General features: G+C 41.1%; 1 protein-coding gene across 2 annotated transcripts in view; it reads left to right on the plus strand.

Annotated features, from left to right (window-relative positions):
- The window catches only part of DCAF1 (DDB1 and CUL4 associated factor 1), a 54,092-nt gene extending 33,659 nt beyond the window's left edge, over window positions 1-20,433 (plus strand). The window contains exons 20-24 of one of the 2 annotated variants that reach the window (XM_076346091.1): window positions 148-252; window positions 1,092-1,165; window positions 2,342-2,446; window positions 15,420-15,675; window positions 19,420-20,433. In XM_076346091.1, coding sequence (XP_076202206.1) covers window positions 148-252; window positions 1,092-1,165; window positions 2,342-2,446; window positions 15,420-15,675; window positions 19,420-19,478 — 599 coding nt within the window. In that variant the 3' untranslated portion in view covers window positions 19,479-20,433. Of the gene's footprint in view, window positions 1-147; window positions 253-1,091; window positions 1,166-2,341; window positions 2,447-6,483; window positions 7,218-15,419; window positions 15,676-19,419 lie in introns of those variants that run through there. The other variant, XM_076346092.1, reaches the window with a different exon arrangement.
- The last annotated feature ends 1,816 nt before the right edge of the window (window positions 20,434-22,249 follow it).

The following is a 22,249-nucleotide window of genomic DNA, read 5'->3' on the forward strand; positions in this document are numbered from 1 at the left end:
GCAGCTCTGAAGAGTAGATATTAAATGGGTCTTGCCAAGCTATTAAATAAAAAGAAAATTCATGTCAGAGGCTGATATGATCTTAAGTTGAGTAACGATAGTGACAAATGGAAGGTGTATTTGTGGAATAATCTTTCCTTGTATCAGCTATGTTGCAGGCAGATGATGAAGATGACCTTCTGGAGGAGAGAATGAGAAGTCCCTTTGGCTCTTCTTTCAGGACATTTAATGCAACTGATTATAAACCTATAGGTAAGAGTGAAAGAGGAGCAAACAGCTTGGTCTGGAGGCTTAAAGGTTTATTGAAAGTTCTGCTTAGTAACATTCACTTCCTCCTCCCCTTTGTGTGTATGACAAAACAAATTCTGCCACAACCCGTTCTGGTTGAAGCACAAGAGTTGGGTTTAACACTGAAATAGGTTCAAGTATCATATCCTGTTCAGCATGTGATTGCCTTACTTGCTACCGTTCAGCAGTTCTGGCTTTATTTTCCTTTCCTCTTTCCAAGTAGGGCATAATCTGAGATAGTAGGTCATTTGGCCAAGATGTCATTGGTCTCATTTCAGGAAGGGCCTTTTTTCTTTTCATTTTCTTTTTCTTTTTTTTTTTTTTTTTCCTTTTCCCAGCAGCACTTCCCCATGCTAGTAGTTCAAAATGCTGTCAGTTTGGCCTCCAGCTTGCAAAGCTCCTGGAGCTGAACTAAGTGCTGCTGCAGACATAAACAAATGTGGCTTTTGCTATTGAAAGGAGACATGGCTCACAACCCAGTCCTTTGGTTGCCACCTATCCTGGAAGATTATCTGTTGTTTACTATGCTCAGAGAAGCCAATAAATGTATTATCAGGGGAGGAGGTACTGTGCAGAGCAGGTTAAGAGCTTACCTGGCTATTTTTTATGGCAGTCTCCAACATTCTATTCTTTATTACAGGTTGAATTAGTTACAAACATTCATTTCAATTCTATTTCAGCTGTTGTTTCTTGTCCCAACATTTTATTATCTGCTTTTAGACATACATTGTTAGATCTTTTCTTTCAGCGAGCATTGAGTAATATGCAGTTAACCACTGAGTTTGTTTTGTGATGTTTTCCAGCTACCATAGATGTAAAGCGGAATATCTTTGACTTGTGCACAGACAGCAAGGACTGCTATCTGGCTGTCATTGAGGTAAAGGAGCTAAGAATAAACTCTGGTCTCTGTAGCTGTGGTTTGAGTCCAGTGCTTTTTGTTTCTTTTTAAAACCTTCAGAACTGATGATTCTGGAGTTCCTACTGTTAAATTCATGTCCGAAGTGGTGGTGGTATTTTGATGATGGTAAAGATGCTTTTTTTGTTTTCCACCCACGGCAGTCTTGTTTTTCTGCCTCTGATTCCTTAAACTTCCAAACACATTTGCCTCTCTTCTTCAAACACTTCCCACTTTAAAATGTGCAGAGGTTTTCCTTCTCATAAGCATAGAGAGAAGGGTATTTTTTTTCCTATTTATAGCAATAATTTCCTATTAAAATTTGCACAGTATCAAATAACTGGGAAATGCAATCTTCCTGGGGCTCCCCATGGAGCTTTTCTGTGAATCACTCTTATTGTTCCTTTTTCACTTGCCTTCCTAGCAAAATCCCAGAAGCTAAGGATTTGAAGCAAAAATTACTGAGCGAAACTTCTGGTCTGTTAAGGGGGAAGTCAAATTAAACTAATGGGTCTTGAACCTGACTATGTAAGTGCAGTGACTAATTTAAAATCCTGTCGACTTAATACTCTGTGAACCACTGATCCTTACAGACCAAAAAAAGCGAGTCAAGAATTTGTAGTAGGGCAGGCTTCATGTTTAACTACCAAAGTTGGAGTTGCTAAGGTTGTGAGGCCAAGAGATGAAAATTTTCTTTTATAGGAGTCATTGGAAACATTACTTCCTGGCACGTGGCAGCAGTGGTTGCTGGGGTATCAGGCTGCTGTCTTCTGGAACCCTTGCTAGATGACAGCTTTTAGCATTCTCTCAAGGCATATGGTTCAATGATATAATAGGGAGGCAAATTTGAAAGGAAGTGGTGTGCTGTTAGGTGAGAACTAAACCAAATCATGTTAAGGATCCAGTAAAGGTTTTGTTACGTCTACTAGTAAGGGTTTAAGTTGTGGATGACGGAAGCAGAAAGTAGATATTTACATCACTCCTGGGCTGGTCCTTGAAACTAAGAAGACTTGGTGTTAGTGCTAGTTGTACTGCTGCTAGTAAATGGGACGGAAGGATTTTGGTAATGTTTCTGTAACTGAGATCAGATATAGCACTGAATATGAACGCTGAGCTTAATTCCTGGGGCTAACTGCTGTGTGGGCATCTTGTCTTCAGAATCAAGGGAGCATGGATGCCATGAACATGGATACAGTTTGCAGACTGTATGAAGTGGGCAGGCAGCGTTTGGCAGAAGATGAAGAGGATGAAGAAGAAGATCAGGTGAGAAGTATAGCATTAACCTGGTTGTTCAAGAGTAGCTGTTAGCCATCTACATGTGAGAGGCCACAGGTGTTCATTTATTACCCATAAAGTACAGATGCCTCATTTGGTCTCGCCTAACGTGAAGTAGATCACTTTACTGTCAGCGTAAACTAAGACTATCTATGCAGAACCTGTGTGAACAGTAACTTTGTGCACTGTAAACCGACATGATAATTTATAGCGTATTTATTAATTTCCCTAAGTGTTTCAATCTTGATCAGAAACTTTGCTGTTTGTTCTGCTTGGGTTTTTTTTTAAATATTTTGACACCCAGTAGAGAACAGTAGTGTGTTGAGGTTTTCCTTTTTTCAATTCCAAGTCTCATATTTGGGCATAACTTGTCAGCAGTTTCTGAATGAGACACAACTTGTGACTAATGCAGTGAAACTGCACAGTACTTCTACACAGCAAAATGTTTTAAGAATTTTAAAGAAAGCTGTAGGTTTGCATTGGGATGTATTGGTTTTTCTTCTCAGATCAGCCATTTGATCACTGGCAACTTGACAAAAGAGCTAAGAACTGCAGTAAGTGCCCCTCAGGGTGCCGTTGGCAGAATACATGGTAGCACAGAATCCTTACTACAGTACAATGAGAATTACAGACAAATTTGTAGCTTTTTGGGTGTCAGGTGTTTTTGGTTTTTTGTTTTGTTTTTTTGAACAGGCAAAGACCTTATGCTTCAATTCCCTAAAGATTTTAAATGCATTATTCTCTGCTCTTTGGTGTCTACATTCTAGTAAATCATATATTTGTATCTCCTGTGAGAAAAGCTGACCTCACCTTTTTCCAAAGAATGCCAGAAGGTAATATTTTGGTGGGTTTTTTCCCCAGACTCTGTGGAAAGCTGGATTTCTGATACTCTTTCTGTCTCTGAATCTTCCTGTTGCTAGGTTGAAACTTTTACTTTCTAGTTCAGAAGACTGGTTAGCAAATCCCAGGAAAGGGTAATTTTTTTTTTGCGGTTAAGTTGTTATTATTACAATTTCACTGTATTTCTGAAGATAAAGCAGTAGTTCTGTTTTGCATACACAGTTTGCTGTCCTGTCCTCTCAATGTGCTACAAGGTTGCAGTTGAAGTCTTGGCGTTCTTATGAAATCATTGGTCACTGTTTCTATTCCTAGATTGGATGGATTCAGTTTAGGAACTTTTAGGATGGGTGAAGAGTAGAATTCCTTGGGAAGCAATTAAGGGGGGGTGGAATTACTGTTCCTTCCAAAGTGTTTCTATTTTCTAGCCATCCAGTGCTTGCCTCAGGCAATAGTTTCTATTTTTGTCTCTGCTTCCACTGTTTTTGTTCACATTCAGTATATTTGAGTAAGCTTATTCATATTTTCTTTATAAAATCTCAAAAAAATAGTTTGTAGCAGAAATTGATTTTGCATTGTACAATGATTAACTAGCAGCTGTCAAGACGCTGTTTTGTGATATCACTGGTAAGTGGTGACTTAAGTGGAGGTCTGTATTTGTATAGGAGGACGCAGTCTGAATGGTGTTGGTTCCAGGCTGCAACACTAGGTACCAAGCAGCTATCTATCATCCATCAGATGTGACTGGGGACGCTTCCTGTCTTAGAAATGGAGGTGGCCCCAGGTAGAATTTAAGTATGCTGAAAGGTTTTCTGTAAAGCTTATGAAGTATTCAAACAAAGCTGCTTCGGGATCGATTTGCAAGCTAAGAGTGACTAGTTAATATTGCATAACTGCTGCTTTTTGTCGTCTTCGTTTCTGGGGTATATAGATGTTTCCTAGACAGTAACTTTTAGGGATGGTTACAATAAAGTTTCTTTAGTAAGACAGATTTGGTTTTAATATAAACAACACTTATGAACCCAAATTCAATTCAATCTATATATATTTAGCAAAACATAAACTAAACCCCTTGCGCTCTGTCCCGTAGCTGTTCACTGCTGTTCCTCCAGGTTTGTTCTAGTCTTAGGCTTACAAAACACAGCTTTTGTCTCCATAGAGACATCCAGCATTGAGCTAGAATGAGTAGAGGTTTTCCAGAATAAAGATGGAATCTCTCAGGCACACTTGTCTGTTAAGGCCAACAAAAGTAATTTGTTTCCTGATGAACAAGAATTTTCTGTGTATACATATGCTCACACATATGTAGGTGTTTACTACTTGCCTAGTTAGTTTCTGTGATTTAGGCTTTGAAAAACTGGAAATAAACTTTCAAACTTACTGGGACTTCTCACAGATATTCTAAAACACCTTCTAGATAAAAGAAGATGCTTTCTGATCTTTTTCATTAAAATGGTGTGGGGGGCCATCCATCTGAATCAACACTAATCTGATTTCTCTTTGGTCAAGATTTTTAGAGCAGATATTAATGTGTTTGGCCCCTGTATCTTCACACCTTGACTTTATGCATATATATTTTTTTGTATATGATCTACATGGGTCCACAAGTACAGTTTTTTGCCTGTACAGAAAGTAATAAGTACTCAAATAGAAGGCTGTTTGATGGGCAAGCCTTGCTTGGAAGTCATGTGATGCAGAATAAAATTGCTTTAAAAATTGTGCTTGAGACGAGTTAAGAACCGTGGAGAAAAATATCTGCCTGCCATTTTTTTACTTTAAATTTTGATGCCTCATGATGTCAGTTTTGACAAGTGTCAACTGATAGCTCTGTGACAGATTTTTGAAAAGCGAAAGACTGAGCCCGTAAAATGAACCTATTTGGTATAGGTTCATATAGGGGTATTTGGCCTATAGATATCTTTCAGTTTCTTCTCTTATTTAAGTAAAGAAACAAAACAACTATATTACTCCCCCTTTCTCAAACCAAACCTTGTAAAATCAACTGATCTGTTACATAAGTTACCCTCAAATTAAATGATCAGGCTGACTTAGCTGGCTTGTGTATGGTAATGCTGCAATAAATGTTTATGGTTTTGTTTGAGATACTTGAGAAGAGGACCACTGCAGCTGGGTTCTTCCTTGGCTGTTATACTAGCCTTTCATATGAGATCCCTGGAAAGCTGCCTTTTCCTAGTTATGGCCAGTAATCCAGAGTTGTCAAGCCTTGTTAAACAGAACAAATGCTAAATGGATATTGATACTCTGTGGTCTGTCCTTACTGCGGTAACTGAGGGAAAGTGAAAATGTAACACGCTCAGCAAGAGCCGGTTTGTGAGCCTTTTTTGTTGGATGTTTTAGTCCAAAAATATGTCTTTCTGCCTTGAACTTTCATGAGTTTTGTGTATTATTTCACTGCTGGGTGAGTACCTAAACGGGTCCATCAGTGACCGACAGTCTCACTCACACGTATTTGCAAAACTATGTTCAGTCTATGAGGAAATAGGCAGTTTCCTATTCTTCAGTCCTGCAGCAGGATCCTCCTCCTTTTCCTCCTGTATTTGCCACTGTTTTGATACACTCCTTCAGAGTTAGACTTAGCAAAAATAAGATGGGTATCTGAACTACTGGTACAGATGCTGGACCATCTTTCGGTTGTTAGCTTGCTTAATTCTTATTTATTTCCCTTTCTTGGCTGATTAGTATCCCCTGTTCACTCAGTAGTCTACTGTCTTCTGTAGTGAGACAGACCAGGAATTTCAGAGGAAATAGTGCAGAGGAAAATGAACGTACTGATCTGGCCTAGAAATGGCGCATGGCAGTTGCTACGGGCTACAAAAAGAGACTTCAGAAATATTAAGTGATCAAAAAAGCTAAAACGAAGGGAACTGGCTGACCACAGAGTAGACTCGAAACTGTGAAACTTAAGTCTGAATGACGTGATCTTCTGAGTGGGTTACAGGATTTTCAGGCTGTGCATTTTTACCTCTTTATTTTAGTTTTTCTTTCCATATTAGTTCTTTAAGGCCTATTTTTCTCTCTGTGGTACATGATGTGGATGATGTTGCATCTGTGAGGCTCAAGTAGTATTCTCAGTTATTGTCATGTTCAGAGAGATTTATGGCTTCAGCAGCACATTGCTTCACCTAGCTGTCCCTGTCCTATAAAGTGTGTTCTACTTCTTTTGCCAGAGCTGAAGAACTGTTAATTATCCTGCAGTGCTTCTGGGCTATCGAAATGGTGATGGTAGGTGTGTAATTTGTCTTTTTGCATTGGTTTAGATAATTCTAGGTGATGTGAAATGAAAGCTTTGGAGATAAGGCAATAAAGACTCGAAAGACAATCGCTGTTCTAACATGTGGTTTAGCCAGGATGGAGAATGTTTTTCCTCAGCTTTCTGTGTGATCTTTGTGATCCCAGTTTCTACTTTTATTTTAGGACTCTTCCCCCTATCTGCCTGCAACAGCAATTCCACTGTACTTCTATTGCTGTTGGCCTGATACAGGTTTGTTTTCATGCAGATACTTATTTGCTGGGGAAAACCCCCATAAACCTTTAATCCATATTGGCACATGTATTTCAGAAACATCAGACCATGGTGGTGCTTTGTCACTACAAGCTGCCTAGAATGATTTATGTCACCAGGGACCATTAGTTTTTCAGGAGCTGTTGCTGTAACATTTGAAGATACGGTTTGTTTTGAAATCTTGCTTGAGATGAAATGGTTTACAGGATAATAGCTGGGAACAAGTATTTTCAGACAAATGTCTCAACTGATAATAACATACATGTGTTTATTGCACACCTTAATAGGAATCTTTGAAGTTAGTTGCAGCCGGGGAGGCTAAGTAAAGAGCGGTTTCCATCAAAGACCTGTTTAAAAAACAGACACAGCTTTTGAACAGGCATCCTTCAAAACAGATATTTAAAAAAAAAAAAAAAAGCAGCTTTCCCAGTACCTGTACTTCTTACCACACTTTTAGATAGCAGCAAATAACTGTGACTGCTTCAGCCTATTCTGCTGTTTCAGAATCTAGTTTCACTAGCTGTCAGTTAGTGCAAACAGAGGAAATTCTTGGAAAGGGAAAGGGATTTGGAGTTTTCAGAAGGCTAGACCTAGTATTATGCAGTAAAACAGCTTCAGCAGAGATAAAAGCATATTCTGCCTGTGCAGTGACAGAAATCAAAGGTTGACTTCCTCTCACCTAACACATCTTTCTAGAATTCCCAGAGTAGTTGGGATCCAAGAAAATAAAAGCTGCCTCAGCTGTGATGAGACATGTCAGTCAGAAGCTTGAGAAAATAAAGGAACAAATTCTTGTCCATAGAGGGAGAGTTCGTTTACCTGCCAGATTTTGAAATTCCTTTACACACTTGGTTTTTGTCATGCAATTGAAGGAATGGGCTTATTTTTGTGAGTGAAAGTGTGAGATCAGTGAGAGGAAGGAAGAGAAGCAGATTCAGAAATTGCACCTAGTTCTGGACTCCTTACATTTCTGAGCCCTACAGCACAGAGAATATAATAGTTACATTAGAACACATTTATCCCTAGCATTAAGGAATGTATCGACTGCGAAATGATGAGTTGCACATGCCTCAAAGAGGACAGTGACTCTGGAGTTAGATTGATTGTCATCAGGTACTACATACAGTTATGTTAAAATGAAAACATTTCATAGGCAAAACCAGAGTATTGGTCAAAAGTGTCCCAACTGAACGTGCCAGTCCAACAGAGGCCCGGTTACTTTCAAGTTTTTGTTTATCTGTGTCATGGATGCTTTTTCATTCATCACAGGTAAGTAGTCATTGTTAGACAAGCTAAACCTACTTACATAGATTAAGAGAATAACTGCTTTTTTATTTCTTCACTCCATGTTTTGCCTCTGTGACATACTGTATGCTGTGTGCTGTTTCCTGTATTAAATCTGCACATACCTACATCTGCATAGAAGCCTATGGTAAGATTCCTTGCTTGTTACATATAGTAACTTCTGCGTATTCCCAGGCTTCTACATTTCTAGCTCTGTGACCTCATTAATGGCTATGAAGAAGTAGAAATTCTAACACTGAAGTAGCCAAGAAGGTAAAAGAAGGCGCAGGCCTGTAGCGTGAAGGAGAATACTTAGAATTAATTTAGTGGTATGATAATAGGAAGTGAGTTTGGGCTTGCTAGCTGAGGGGAAGGATGGAGGCTAGGTAATCTAGGACGTAAAATTCCTTACATGTTGGCCCCCTAGAATGACTGTTGGCTATATTTAAGCTTTTTCCACTGCCTGTTGTTCAGGGACTGTTAAGAAATGGGTGGGGGTGGAATTGGATAGAAACTCTTAAGTGACTGAAAACCAGACATTGTCACTCCTGAGAATTGCGTAGCAAAGGATCAGAAAGTACCAATATGCTACACAGATGCTTTGGAAGCAAAGAGAACTATTGTCAGAAGATATGACAAGGGGATTGTCTATGGAGAAAGATAAATTATTAAAACAAGGAGAGACTTATTCCTCTGGAGTGAAACATTCTTCAGTGAACTTGTATTTGAACAATGATCATATGTTCTTTTTTATGAAAGCAAAGCTCCTTCCCATGCTGGAAATAGGTAGTAATTAAAATAATACTGATAATTTGAAAGAGAGCAGATTACTAAAAATGAGTTTGCTTTTCTCTAGGAGAAACTTGGGGGAGGGGGGAGAAAGAGAGGGAAAAGTAAACTAGTAGGTGGTTTCTTGCAAAAGCAAGTAAATTGACCAAAATAATGAGACTCTAGAAAACATGGAGTTCTTTACCCCCCCCCCCCCCAAAAAAATACTAGGGAAAATAAACAGTTTATAGAAGCAGATGCTTACCAGCAGATGATTAGACTTAGCTACAAATAGCCAGAAGTTAATTAAATATGAGCTGAAAGATTTGAAAAAGTGGGAAAAGCTTCACTGTCATTTGATTAACTGTTTTGCAGGTAGAGAAAAGGCAGCCTCATAGATGAAAATAAGAACAGTTAGAGTAGAGTAATACCATATAGCATGATTCAAACTGAGAGGTGCAATAGAGATTGTGTTTTCAGAAGAAGGGACTGTTGCTGGAAAGCATCTGCAGGTGAGAGGTGTTGAATTGGAAGTGATGATAGGAGGTGAGCATGGGGCTGGGGAAGGAGCAGCAGTGAGATGATGCCGGCTGAAGAGTTCATAGAGCAGTAACAGAGGAAGTTGGTCAGAGAACTATTGACGTAAGTACTTGTTTTGGACTGTGAACCAACTCCGAATAGAGGAAGAAAAAGTGAATGAGGTGTTAGATGAAAAGACAAAGCTTTTTGTAACAGCTGAAACCATGTCAAATAAGCAAAAAATCAGTGACCTGTAAATCTCAAAACTGAATTAAGATTTCCAAACCTATTATCGACAATCGAAAAGGACCTGTGGGATCTTCTTGTGGCAGCTAGCAGCCAGCCTAGTGTAAATTTGAGAGATTATGTAACCTGCAGTTGAGAAGTCTCAAATTCTGTTCATCTGGTCATAAAAAATTTTTGTATTCAAGAAATGTAAGAAAACTCCATAAAACACCTTAAGAGTGCTTGTAAAGCAAGCTGGTATATTTTTATATACTGCAGGTCTGCAGAGCTGTAAGCCATACTTCCTGAAAGCGCTTTGTACATACACTGATTTAATGTTAAAATCAAAAAATCAAAATTCTGCCTAGTTAACATATATTTTGCATCGGAGTTTGAGTAAGTGAAAGACTGGGGTTTTCCTGAGCCTTTGAATGTTTTTTGAGAAATGAATACTGGTGAATGTGTTAAGTATCAATAACCTGTACTACCCAAAAAGACAAAACTTTGTGAATTGTGTATGTGCAAAATTAAAGGGGAACAGTAAGAAAGTCGATGATGATGATGAAAGTCTATGAAGTGCGTGCAAACATGCATCAAAGAACAATATGGAAGAAAATACATAACGCTTGAACAAGAGCAAAGGGTATTTACTAAGCTCTGAACGGGCTGTAAATACTGGCAACATGAAGAATTAGGTCAAGCATTTTTTTGTTACAGAGCTGCCACCCCTATAGATGCTGTTCCTTTAGGGGATGTTGTTTAATTTTTCCCTTTGTAGTTATAAATTAAATTGAACCAAATCTACTTGGCTTTGTGAAATCTTTACGCAAGATCGCAAACTGGTGGTAGAGTTAAGTTACCAGTAATTTGCTTTGAGATGATCTTGAGATAATCCTTTGCTATGTAATCAACTTTCCTGATTCTTTAAGCTACTGTCCAGCTTTTCTTGTACTACTACATCTCTAAATCTGCCTGTATGCAGGCATGTTAAAAAGCTGACGTGAATCACTTTTGCCCTCTTAATCATCCTCAAAGTAGTTCCAGGGTCATAGACTGTGTGTTGTAGCTATTTATGTGTTACTGTGTAAGTGAATTAGTGAATTTTGGTGAGTTAGTGAGTGTTGAGAGATTTCTCTAAGATGCACACTTAAATTAATTGTCCCATTTAACAACCTTATCCTAGAAGAACTGATCGTTCCTGCATCCTTTATACTCGTCTAAAGTATATAACTGATGGTACTATACATTACTGACTGACATTCTTAAGACTTTTTGAGTTAAACTGATACAAACCCTTTGTATAGATGGTCTTTTTCAGCCTAAACTAGTCTTCATTAGTTGAGTCAAATTAACTCTTTAGTTGAGTCAAACAATTTCTAAGTTAAACTGGGGCCTGTCCCCGTGTGGAGATCTTTCTTACATCTGTGGATAGCTATTCCACACTAAAGTTGCAGCCTCCTTCTTTGCTATCCCCTTATTAAACCTTTGCTATCCCTTACCCCCCTTTAAACTGGGGTTTTGTTTTGTTCTCTTGTTCACTTTAAGTTGTCAGCTTTGTCTTTGTTCATTGCCTTATTTTTGCAGTCTTTTTGCTTTAACTGGGGTGAAGTCAGCACCGTAAGTATTTATGCAGAGAAGTGGGGTCAGGAAGCCATTTTGTGATGAAACAGGGTGGGTGTTTCCTAGATTAAAATTCCTTTATTATAATTGCGATACTGTGTTTTTGAAGAGCAGAAAGAGTTGGCCATCCAGGTATGTTGATACTATAATGCCCTCTGCATTGCAGCTGTTACGCAGTGACATCTGTGTATGCTGGAGATGAAGAGTAACACTGGTACAGTATTGTGAAGATAACACAGAAAACCCCTAGTATTCCTATTCACTATAATATAATAAAATTAATACATATCTATGTAATATATAATTACAAATTTGAGTCTCATTAGAGGTCAATGGGTATTTTACTTTAAACTGTTCTATTCTTGGCATCTATCAAGGTAAAGCTCCCGTAAATTAATCCTAAGTTTAGGTATCTACAAGCAATTAATATACCTGAATCACAGTGTAACTAAAATGGGTATCAATGTGACATCCTTAACTCAAAAGCTAGGCTCTACCATGTCCCTCTGAGTGTTGCCTACTCTATTTAAAAGGGAGCACTAGATTTTTTTTCTTTTTTCCTCTATCATAGCCTCAGGTTGGGATTGTTTGTAGTCTTACATGAATTACATAGGAAGATAGGGTTTTGGTCTGGCTGTATTGTAATTATAGCGCACCTGGCTGTAGAGCAGGCACACAGAAATATCGGGCGGCGAGTCAGAGTGCTGATAGTGAGGTAAAACGTTTTACAGCAGAAAGGTTATGAGGTGGTTGGTTTGTGATTCTACAATATTCCCTTCGTGCCTTCTGTAAATATAACTGGCAGCTGTGAAGTGGCTTCTGTTGGCGAGGGAAGAGAATATTTTCTAAGGAAGCAGATGAGGCATGTGAGGACTCCGTGAACAGCTGAAGTTCTGATCTAAGCAGCTTTTACAGAGAACAACCTAAATAGATGCCTAAAGATACTCTTCTAAAGGAGTTAGTGATGGCTAAAACCATTCCTTGATATTGTTTAAGTCATATGGAGTGTGCTGGTCCATGGGTTCTGTGGATCAGTTTACTCCAATGAGGAAGATAAGCACAGGTGCGTGCTTGTTTTGCATAGATGTGCATGCTGGTTCTTTTTTCTGGCAGCACCTGTGTCATTGCCCAAAGCTCTTGGGAACTACTGATGAGGAGGTAGGAGCTTGCTTTTGCAGGTTTCTCCTTCACAAATCCAGATATGGTTTGGAATAACTGTTCTGCCTATCTTCCCTTGTGACGTTGCTCAAGAATTTTTTTCACTGCTCTTATACAAGCATACTGAATGAGTCATTGGGGAAGGCATGCCATTTTTTATCTGTATGTGGATCCCTTATGTGAGACAGTTGTGGTGTCTGATGAGGATACAGCCTAGATACCCATTAACAGACTGGATATCGCTTGCATATGATGGTGTTAGACTTCACCTGGTATCTCCTCACACCTTTCTCAGCCGTATGTCCCACAGATTGGTTTTGGGTGCAGAAGCTCAGTGTGCTTTCTTAAGAAAGATCTCACCACATATATGCAAGCCTTGTGTTTCTAGACTGGAGTATTGCAGTGTGCCTGCAGAGGTTTGTGCTTGGAGAATGTTCAGAAGCTAATGCAGCATTAGCCTGTTACTTAGCAGAAGCATCACAGTTTCCAGGTTCCTGTTTGTGTTCTTTAAAACATAAGGTACAGGTTTCTCACTAATTAAGATCACTCCTCTTGAGCTGTGTTCTGTGTCACTCATTCAGCTCGGTAAGGACGCGCACTGTGAGCATGTTGTGCGCTCTCTGTCACATGCACATGTGACTTCTTGTAGCATGGTTTCACACTATTTTCTGGTTTACCAAGGACAGGTATAATTTAGATCACATCTTACTGTTCTTATAAGGGTGGTTTTTAAATGAGTGTGGCCTGATTCTAATCACCTTCTTCAGATTAAGTAATTTAAACTGGCAAGGTGGAAACAGTGATTTCAGTTCTCTAGTATTCTGTTGCTATTTGTATTTTCACAAAGGATTTTTTCCTCACTGGTTGGTATAATCCTTCAAAGTTAATTTGCAGCTAAATATACACCCTTTCTGTGTAATTTGGCACTTATTTTTGTCAGCCAGAAGAAATCTTTAGCTTTATACAACTATATTTCATTTCATCCTGTATTTGAAGGATGATACTGCTATATATGCCTTGCCTTAAGCTTGAATGAAAATGTTGATAAAATAATATTTCAATTTCCAATAAATACATTAAATGTGAAACAGAATCAAATTCAGTAGTTTTTACCTTTTTTTTTAAGTCATTGTGGGCTAGATATTTAGGAAAGAAATGCTTTCAGAATTTCCACAGATGTGGAAACTAAGAGGGTACCTAACTCATTTCAGAATCCTTTAGGTTTCAACTATACAGACTCTAAATGAATCTCGTAGACAATACACTTTCTTCCCCTAATGTCTACAGTTGTGTCTCTATCTCCAGACACTGAAAAACTTGGCTTAATTTTTCCAAGCTTTTAAAATAAATTGATCTCCTCCTTTCCAGCTTCAGAGTTGTTTAGAAACTGAAAAAGGAAAATAAACTCTCCTGCCTTTTCAGTTTTTAATCAGTTTTTCAATTCTGAATAGAGTAATAAAATTTAAGACATTGGTCTCTCTACAGATACTGCATAGAACACAAGTAAGTGTTAAGGCAAAAGCTTTTATACTTAATATATTTTATGGAAAATTATACTCGATTTAGCACTGCAGTTTAAAACTGTGAACTACAAGTAGGGTATTTCCTCTCCCAGTGTCTATACAATTCAAAAAGCAATGTCCGTTTATTTGAGGACTCATTGACTCTAAAGTTTGTAATTGCCTAAGATAAGCATAGGCTTTCGTACAGGTTGTTTTGGTTTTATACTTAATATAAGCTCTTTCAGAAAGAAAAACTGTATCTAGCAAACCAACGCTTTTATACTGTAACCTCCATTTAAACAACGCAGCACTTCTGGTCAGTAGAGGAGACCTGGCTGCCTTTTGCAAGTGAAGAAACAATACAATTTCCCCAGGCTTTTTGGCATTCCTTGTTTCTTTTGCCTGTGACAGATGTTGGGTTTGTGTAGGTGTGGTGGATTTCTTTCATAGCACTGACTGAAGAACAAGTAGGTTGGGGAGATGACAGTAAGGTCTTTTTCCTCTGTGCTTTTAGATCTGAAAATGCAGCAGTCTAAACAGCACAATGTGAGTGTGGTGAGCTTGAGGGCCAAACTAACCCTTCAAGTGGGTTGTTAAATATTTATCTTAACCGCTTCATAATTTTGTAAAATGTGTTCCCTCCCAGAACAAAGGGGCACTTAAGACTTGAGAGCTGCCTTCCTACCACATGAGAGCATTCTGTTAGAGAAAAAGGGTGTGACTCTGAGAAGATGTGCAGGTATATTGAATCCTTTCTTTGAGTCTTGAAGAATTCCTGGAGCTTGGCTTGTGATGGCACTTTTTAGCCTCTCGTTTGTCTGGAAGAACAATAGGACTGTAACAGCTTCTTCCCACTCAGTTTTATCCGCTAGACATGGATTTCTGGATTTGATCTGTACAATGAGAAATTCAGGTGCTTTGAATGCAAATTCTTATGGTTTGATAGAGAAAGATCTTGATCCACAGGTGAATGCCAAAGATGAGACTTCTGAGCTGCTTTAAACAGTTCCATTGTCTGAAGCTGAGTGATTCAAGGATTGCTTTAGGCTAATAGTATCTTTCCCTACATTTTACATCGCACCTAAATCAGGAATGACTGAGAGACTGAACATCCTATGCTGCATGCTGTTTGATGCAAAGTAGAGGTTTTGGTCCAGCTGAAACTAAAGCAGTTTGTACAAGACTAGCAACAAAGCCATGGATTAATGGGTCTTATTGCATGTCCTTCTCAAGAGTGCATTGTGGTGACACATGTTGATGGCCAGTGTTGGAGAGGAGCTTGAGCCAATGGTACCTGTGTTGCACCAGCATTTTGCAGATAAGGCTTTGCAGGCCTGCAAATGATCTAGCATGTCATGTTCTGTAGTTGTGGAGAGACAGTGTTTATATGGGTGATGGGAAAGTGTTTTTAACACGTGATGTCTGGATATGGGGAGAAATGAAAACTATAGGTGTGTTTTCTTCAATTATTCCATTTTACATTTGTTTTAATGTCCGCAATGGACTATTTTTGCTGTCTTTATAGGAGGAAGAAGAGCAAGAGGAAGAAGATGATGATGAAGATGATGATGATACAGATGACCTTGATGAACTAGATACAGACCAGCTGCTGGAGGCTGAGCTGGAGGAGGATGAGAACAATGAGAATGCTGGTGAGGATGGAGAAAATGACTTTTCTCCCTCCGATGATGAGGAGCTTGCCAACCTCCTGGAAGAGGGAGATGAGGGTGAAGATGAAGATTCTGATGCTGATGAGGAAGTTGAGCTGATTCTTGGAGATAGTAAGTGTGTACCCAGCTTGGTAACCACAGGTGACCTTGTCCTCTGTTTAATGTCCTGACAAATACGCAACATCTAAGTCTTCCCTGAAATGACTTAGGTGACTTCCCCCCTCTCTGGTATGAAAGGCACAAATCATCATGCTTGTTCACCTGTGGCCTCTCAAAGTAATTTATGGGTAAAAACAGCTCTTATCTGAAGAGAACAACCAGGAGTTCTGGAAAAGAAGGTATCTCTTTTCTTCAAGTGCTCCCAGGTGCATGTGTGAGAACTTAAAGGCAGGCCAAGAAACTCCATCTGAAGAAGCCTTGTCTGATTGCTTGCCTGTCCTGCCCTTCAAGGGGACACCGGTTGAACTGTTAGCTCACCTGTCTTCTCTGCCTTATTTGTACCTGTAAGGACAGAGAAGCATTTTTGCTCCTTGGTGCTATTCTTTCTCTTTTGTAATTGCTTAAAGTGCAAAACAAACATGGCATTTCTGACTTCACTTCCTTTTTAGACTGTTCTGAAGCTAACATAACTTTTGGAATGAAATTTAAATTGTTCTTTCTCTGGCATTCCACAGATACAGAGACTTGAAAAGTTAACAAAGTGTGTGTGTGTGTGTGTAAGAAAGGAAGGTCTGAACTTTTTATGTAGCAATTCAATTTGAAAAAAGGCTTCACGAGAAAGAAAGGGTGAGTAGGATAGCATCAGGGCTTGGGAATTGTGATGCCAGATTCTGTTCCCTTTTTTGCAGCACAATTTTTGAGTATGCACGGCCAAGCCACTTAGATCTTTTCAATTTCCAAGCTGTAAAATGGGGTTAATATAGTTACCTTAAGTTAAAAGGTTGGTAAGGATAAGTAATTACAGTATGCAAGGTGTTTGAAGTCCTGCAGTGATAGGAGATTGATTCCCACCTCAGCTTTCACAGTAATCTTCTCTGCCAATGCGCTGGAGGGTTAAGCGTGCCAGGCCTCTGCTTTGGCACTAATGTGGCTGGCAGGCTCATTCATGTCCCTCTTTTCTGTTAGAATGCAGCTCAGTCGCTTTTAAGGATGCGGCCGTGTCAGATTGCCAGAGTTATTCTGTGGGGTCAGTCTGCTCTTCTCTTGAAGGCAGTAGGTATACAATGCACGGCCATACAGGACATCTACATAGCTCAAGTTCATTAATAGCATATTGCAGTTCAACATTTTGGGATTGCGGATAACTTCTGCCTGTCCCAGCAGCTGGCAGGACCTTCTTGACACAACTCCACTTCTGTTTCCTCAGGGGGTGCAGGGCCAGAAGCTATTAAGAGAGCACCCAGAGTGCTGTAACTTGAATTGTCCAAGGGGCAGAATAGAGGGGAAGTTCAGGCCATTTCAACAACTATTCCTGTAACAAAACTAGGTGCTACTTGACGCTTAGGTATTTCAAGTGTGCTCTGCAGAGCACTGCATATTATGAAATGGCCACATCTGTATACTGTTTATGGATAAACCACTTGATCAGAACTTTGATCTGGTATCGCTGTGGAGCTGCAGCCAGCCCATCCTGTGGCTGTTGGGTTGCTTGGCAGCATCTTGGGGAACTTAAACCAGGGAGTGCAGCTCTGCCAGGCTGATGTATGCATGGTCCTTGCATGGGGTTTGATGAGTGGGGTTCTGCGGCTTCTTCTTTGTGACTTCAGCTTCATCTGGCTTGCTTTTGTTTCTCACCCAGCAAGAGCAATTAAAATTTCCATCTCCTTTGCTTATGCTGTGTTCCAGAATTAAAAGTCGTAAGGGCACTGACACTGTTGCAAAGTGCAGATCTGAGGCATGCTGATGTATTTAGAGTGCTTCCTACTGCAGACCCTTGCTGTGTTTTGGATGAACCTCCATAACATACAGTGGGTGTGCTTCAAAACAAAGTAATTCAAAGAAAGTTGAAGCAGGGGAGTGAGTGGCTTTGGTTCCTTGTGCTTTAGAAGAGCTTTTGTTTCTTTTTCAGGAATAATGCATGGAGAACCTTTTAAGTCTAAATTTGTCTTCCTCCTCCTTTGTCATCACCTTGGGGAGGGTGGATCTGTTTGTCTTGTCCAAAGCAGTTTATGCATTGTGCAGATCTTTCAAGAGCTTGTTCCTGGGCCAGTGGGGTGTCCTTTTTGAAATGCACATGTGACATAGGATGGAAGAAATATATGGAATTCTCACCAGCAGCATGCCTGACTCTTGTTTCCTCTTTTCTTCTGTAATCAAAAATGGCAACTTCCAGGCAGGTCTATAAGCTTCTGCCAAGCAGTTAACTGCAGTCAGGTTTACTTATAGACCTAGAGCTCATAATTGGAAGGTTGTGTGGTGGACTGGAGAATAAAGAGTTAGGAGATCCCTTTTCAAAGTTTTCCTCTGGTGTTTAAAAAAAAAAAGCAACAACACTTTCAGCTTCTCTTCTTCTCCAGAGTTTCTGGATTGTTATCTTGCTTGTGCTTCTTTCCCTCTTACTGTGTAAGTGTAGCTGCTGCAGCACTGGCTGATGTTTTCCAACTCCCCTTACATGGCTGTAGGTGTTCTGGGAGCACTGGTGACCCCTCAGCTTAGGCTCAGTGTGGTGAATGGTGAGACGGGAGTATCCCTCGCTGATCACAGTGGAAGGGCAGCTGGTTGATCTTCAGGGAGGAGGGCTGGGGGAAAGGGTTTGTGCCCTCTGCTGCTTGCCTGTGATTTTTTTTTTTCCTAAGGAAAGCATCTGAGAAAGGGTGAACCTTCCAGAAGGCCTTGCTTACCTTGACAGGCATTTTAGAGATCCAGTATAACTGAGATGGCTAAGAGGAAGTCTTGGTGTATTTTTTTTTTTCTTTTTAATATTTTTAACACCTAGTTAACTGCAGCATCCAATGAATTCACATAAGAAAAAGAACCAACATCACCTCTAAGGTAAGGCAGGAGACCTCTTGCTGCCAGAGCTGCTACCACTTCTCTCTTGCACAACTGAGGGAGGAGAGATCTTATGTTTTAAGATAAAAAGCAAGTGTGTGTGTGTGTGTGACTGCTGCTGGCAAATCCTTTCACGTCTTCAATCAGTTCCACAACAAAGAAAAACAGGAAAAGTACAATTTTCAGGTCACCTTTAACGAGTGTCATGTAGTTAAATTCAGGCTAGAGGAGGGTTCTGGTTGTGAGTGTATGGATTGCTTCCCCCTCAGTGGGGAGGTCTCCTGCTGTGCTGTGCAGAGAGGAGTGACAGGCCAATGAGAGCCTGGTACTGGGAAAGTCTGGGTCTAACTTACTGCATAATGAATTAGCCCCATGCAGGTTAGACGGAGGCCATATTTCACCACATCAGGTTGGTGGAACTGTCAAGCTTGCTTTCAGATAGCAGCTGTGAGGAGTGACTGCCAGATCTGTCCAGCCCCCAGCACGAAGAGCTATTGCACTTAGGTGTGCACAGTAAGTTGTGCAGGCAGCTCATGTGCAGGTAACTTACTGCTGGTGTCCTTCTCCCCATCTTGTCATGGGAAAAAAACTGCCAGCTAATAGAAACTGCACTTGCTAAAGCTGCTCTCCTCTTGACCCTCTGTTTTAACCAGGGAAAGAAAGCTCTGGTGCAGATTTGCTAACTGCTTTTGATTGACTTGAAATGCACTGATGGTGCTAGCTGCCTCCGTCACTGCTGGGGAGTTGCGGGTCTCAAGCAGGTGGTGTCCATCTCTTGTAACTATGAATGCGTTGCCTTGCTTAGCAGCCCTGACAGCTGTGTTCTTCCACAAACCAAACATAACCTACATGTCTCCTTTTCAGCCGACAGCTCAGATAACTCTGACTTGGAGGACGACATAATCCTGTCTCTGAATGAGTGAGGAGTGACTGCCAGGCGGGGTGTTGGCAGGAGGAGACGCTCCCTTCCCAGCAGAAGACCGGAGACCAAATTGGAAACCGATTCTGAGCACCCCAACCCTTTTTCTCCTGGGAAAACCTGAGGAACTCCAGCCCATCCGCTGTGTTGGTTTGAGTCAGTTTGAGGCTCGGGGCTAAGTCCGAGGCTCTACAATAAAGAGACCTGGGGTTAGGCCTCTTTTCTCTCTGCCTTTTTTTTTTATTTTTTATTTTAGGCTGAGATGACTCTCCTCTTCAAGGAAACTTCTGAAGATATTTCTCAATATATTTTCTTTGTATAAAGTTCTTTCCTAAAGAACAGAAATAGTTTTATATTAAAAAAAAAAAAAAAAAAAAGGCAGGTGTTATAGTAAAGAGGGGATGAACTTTGTATTCCTGTAGTACCTTGTTACCATGGGGTAGGTTTGGGGGAGAAAAATTGTTTAAAATTAAAAGAGGCATTTTTATGCAACTACTAAATGAAATAAGAGGATCATGGTTTCTAAAATTGTTGAGGAGTGAGAATATTTTTATTTTAAATATGATTTTATTTTTAAAAAAAAAAGCAACAGGTGTTAGCACCTGCTAGTGCGCCAGTGTGTTTCAGATGCTTTTGTCCTCCAGGGAAGAGCCCCGGGGGTGTTTGGTAACTGAACGTACAGGCTGTTTAAAGCGGAGATTCTCGCTGTGATGCCAGCTGTAGTGGGAGGCTGAAATCCTGGCTTGGCCTAGTCAGAGCCTGGTATTCCTGAAGACATGGGGGTCTGGGATAGAAGTTTGAGCCCTCTTTTCTCCCCTCTGCCCTTTGTGGTTCAAGTTTTTTAATCTTTTTTTCTGCCCCCCCCCGCCCCCTCCCCCCCTTGCCCTCTGTGTGGAAACTGCAAATTGAAGGCCTTTTTCTTTAATGTAAAGTGTATTTATTAAAAAATTAAATACAAATCCTGTCTCTGTTTATGGCTGTGAATTGTAGCCATGCATTCCTCTGCCACCCGTGCAGAAGCGGTGCTCTGTGCACCTGAGGAGCGCAGCCCTGTGCAGGAGAGCAGCTAGGTGTAGCTAGTGGCCCGTCTGCAATAAGGAAGGGCAAAGTAAACAAGGGGTGAGATTTCAGAGAGTGCAGCCTCCACCCGCTGCTCCAGTCCACGGGGACTCCCAGAGCTGCAGGACATTTCACAGCGCCCGTGGGTTCAAATCTGACTTGTTGGTTTGCCCGACAGCCTTGAACTCTGTGGGGTTGTGGGCAGTGCGGCACCCCATCCTCACTGCGCTGCGTGGGAGCTGGAAGGTGCTGCTCATGCCAGGCTGTGGTTTTGTTTAAAGATGCACCAGAATACCCGCGCCACCGTTCAGCTACAGGAAGCGCCGTGAGCTGCAGGGAACTCTCACCGCCTTGCTGGTGTGTGTCAGAAGGCGGGAGAAGCATCGGGCCTCCTCATCCCTGTGTGGCTTGGCATTATGTAGGCTGCCTTGTGGCTATACTGGCGGAGGCAAATAGGTGCTCCTGTTTGTACACAGCAAGAGGCCCTGCCCTTAGAAGGGGATGAAAAAAATTGCAGCTGTTTGATTTCACTGTACAGCACACGACTGCAGAGCTTGGTTCGGTGAGTCAGAACGGGAAGGTAAGCGCGCTCATCGCTTGCTTGGACAAGGCCACTCACTGTGCTATTTATTCCCAGGTGTTCAGATAACATCCACTCAACTTTTTACCCTTTCTCTGTTTTGGCCACTTTCAGAATAGGGTTTGAGGCAGAACAGGGAGCCGGAGGCTTCTCGCTTCTTGACACTACAGCAAGTTTTCCACCAAGAACTGTGCTTGTTTCAACTAAGGCTCGAGGTTTCATTGCTTGAAGAGGAAGGATTTTCTTTTTAACCAAGAGAAGGGATAGCTTTTTCTTCCCTCCAGCATCGCATCTACTTAATGCACTTACCCAGGGCTGCCTGTTAATAATTAAAAAGAAAGGTTCTGCTGCAACTTAAAATGGATAATTGTACCCTACAGAGTTGATAAACGTGAACGAGTTGCGATTACTACAGCATTTGAGACCAGCCATTGGAGCAGCATTCTGATTAAATGAGGGGATTGAAAACCGGATCTGCCCTCCGCCGGCTGTGGAAGCCAGCCTCTGCCTTATCAAAAAACAGCTTATGCAACTTTACCTTAGAAAGCGTGCTGCTTGGGGTGGGGGGAAATAAAGCATGTACTCAACTACTAGTAACAGAGGGAGATAGATACCGTACCGCATGCCTGTGTCTTGTTCTGGTGTTATACCACAGCCATCATCGGCTGCATCTGTTGCTGTTTTGGGCCTGGCTATCTTGGAGAAATTTGCCAGCTAGTTTTGTGAGACAGAACCAAAACGTCTAGGATGGAGCTCCTATTTATAAATTGGACTTGAGACTGGGCTGCTGTAAGTATACGTGCCATCCCTCCCCTCCCATGCTTCACTGAAGAGAGCCAAAGGGAGGGTGCTCGGGCCTCGGCCTGCAGCTACGGAGGCAGGGCCCGGCTGCTGCAGCCTGCAGGTCACCCGCCAAACCCTGCTGAAGCAGCCCTGCTGCCTGTCCTGGGCAGACTCTCAGCCTCTCGGCTTATTGCAGAGCTGCCGAAGTTAAATACCCAAGGGCGGGGGAGGCTGGCTGCACCCTGCGCTACCGCCTTTGTTCTTGCAGGGCATCGCTTAAGAGTGCTGGGGAATAGGGCGACTGTAACAGGCTGGGTGCGAAATGGGGATTCAGAGTTGAAGCCTAGCAGGGG

The sequence above is a fragment of the Aptenodytes patagonicus genome, chromosome 8 (assembly GCF_965638725.1).
Source record: "Aptenodytes patagonicus chromosome 8, bAptPat1.pri.cur, whole genome shotgun sequence".
Lineage (NCBI taxonomy): Eukaryota > Metazoa > Chordata > Aves > Sphenisciformes > Spheniscidae > Aptenodytes > Aptenodytes patagonicus.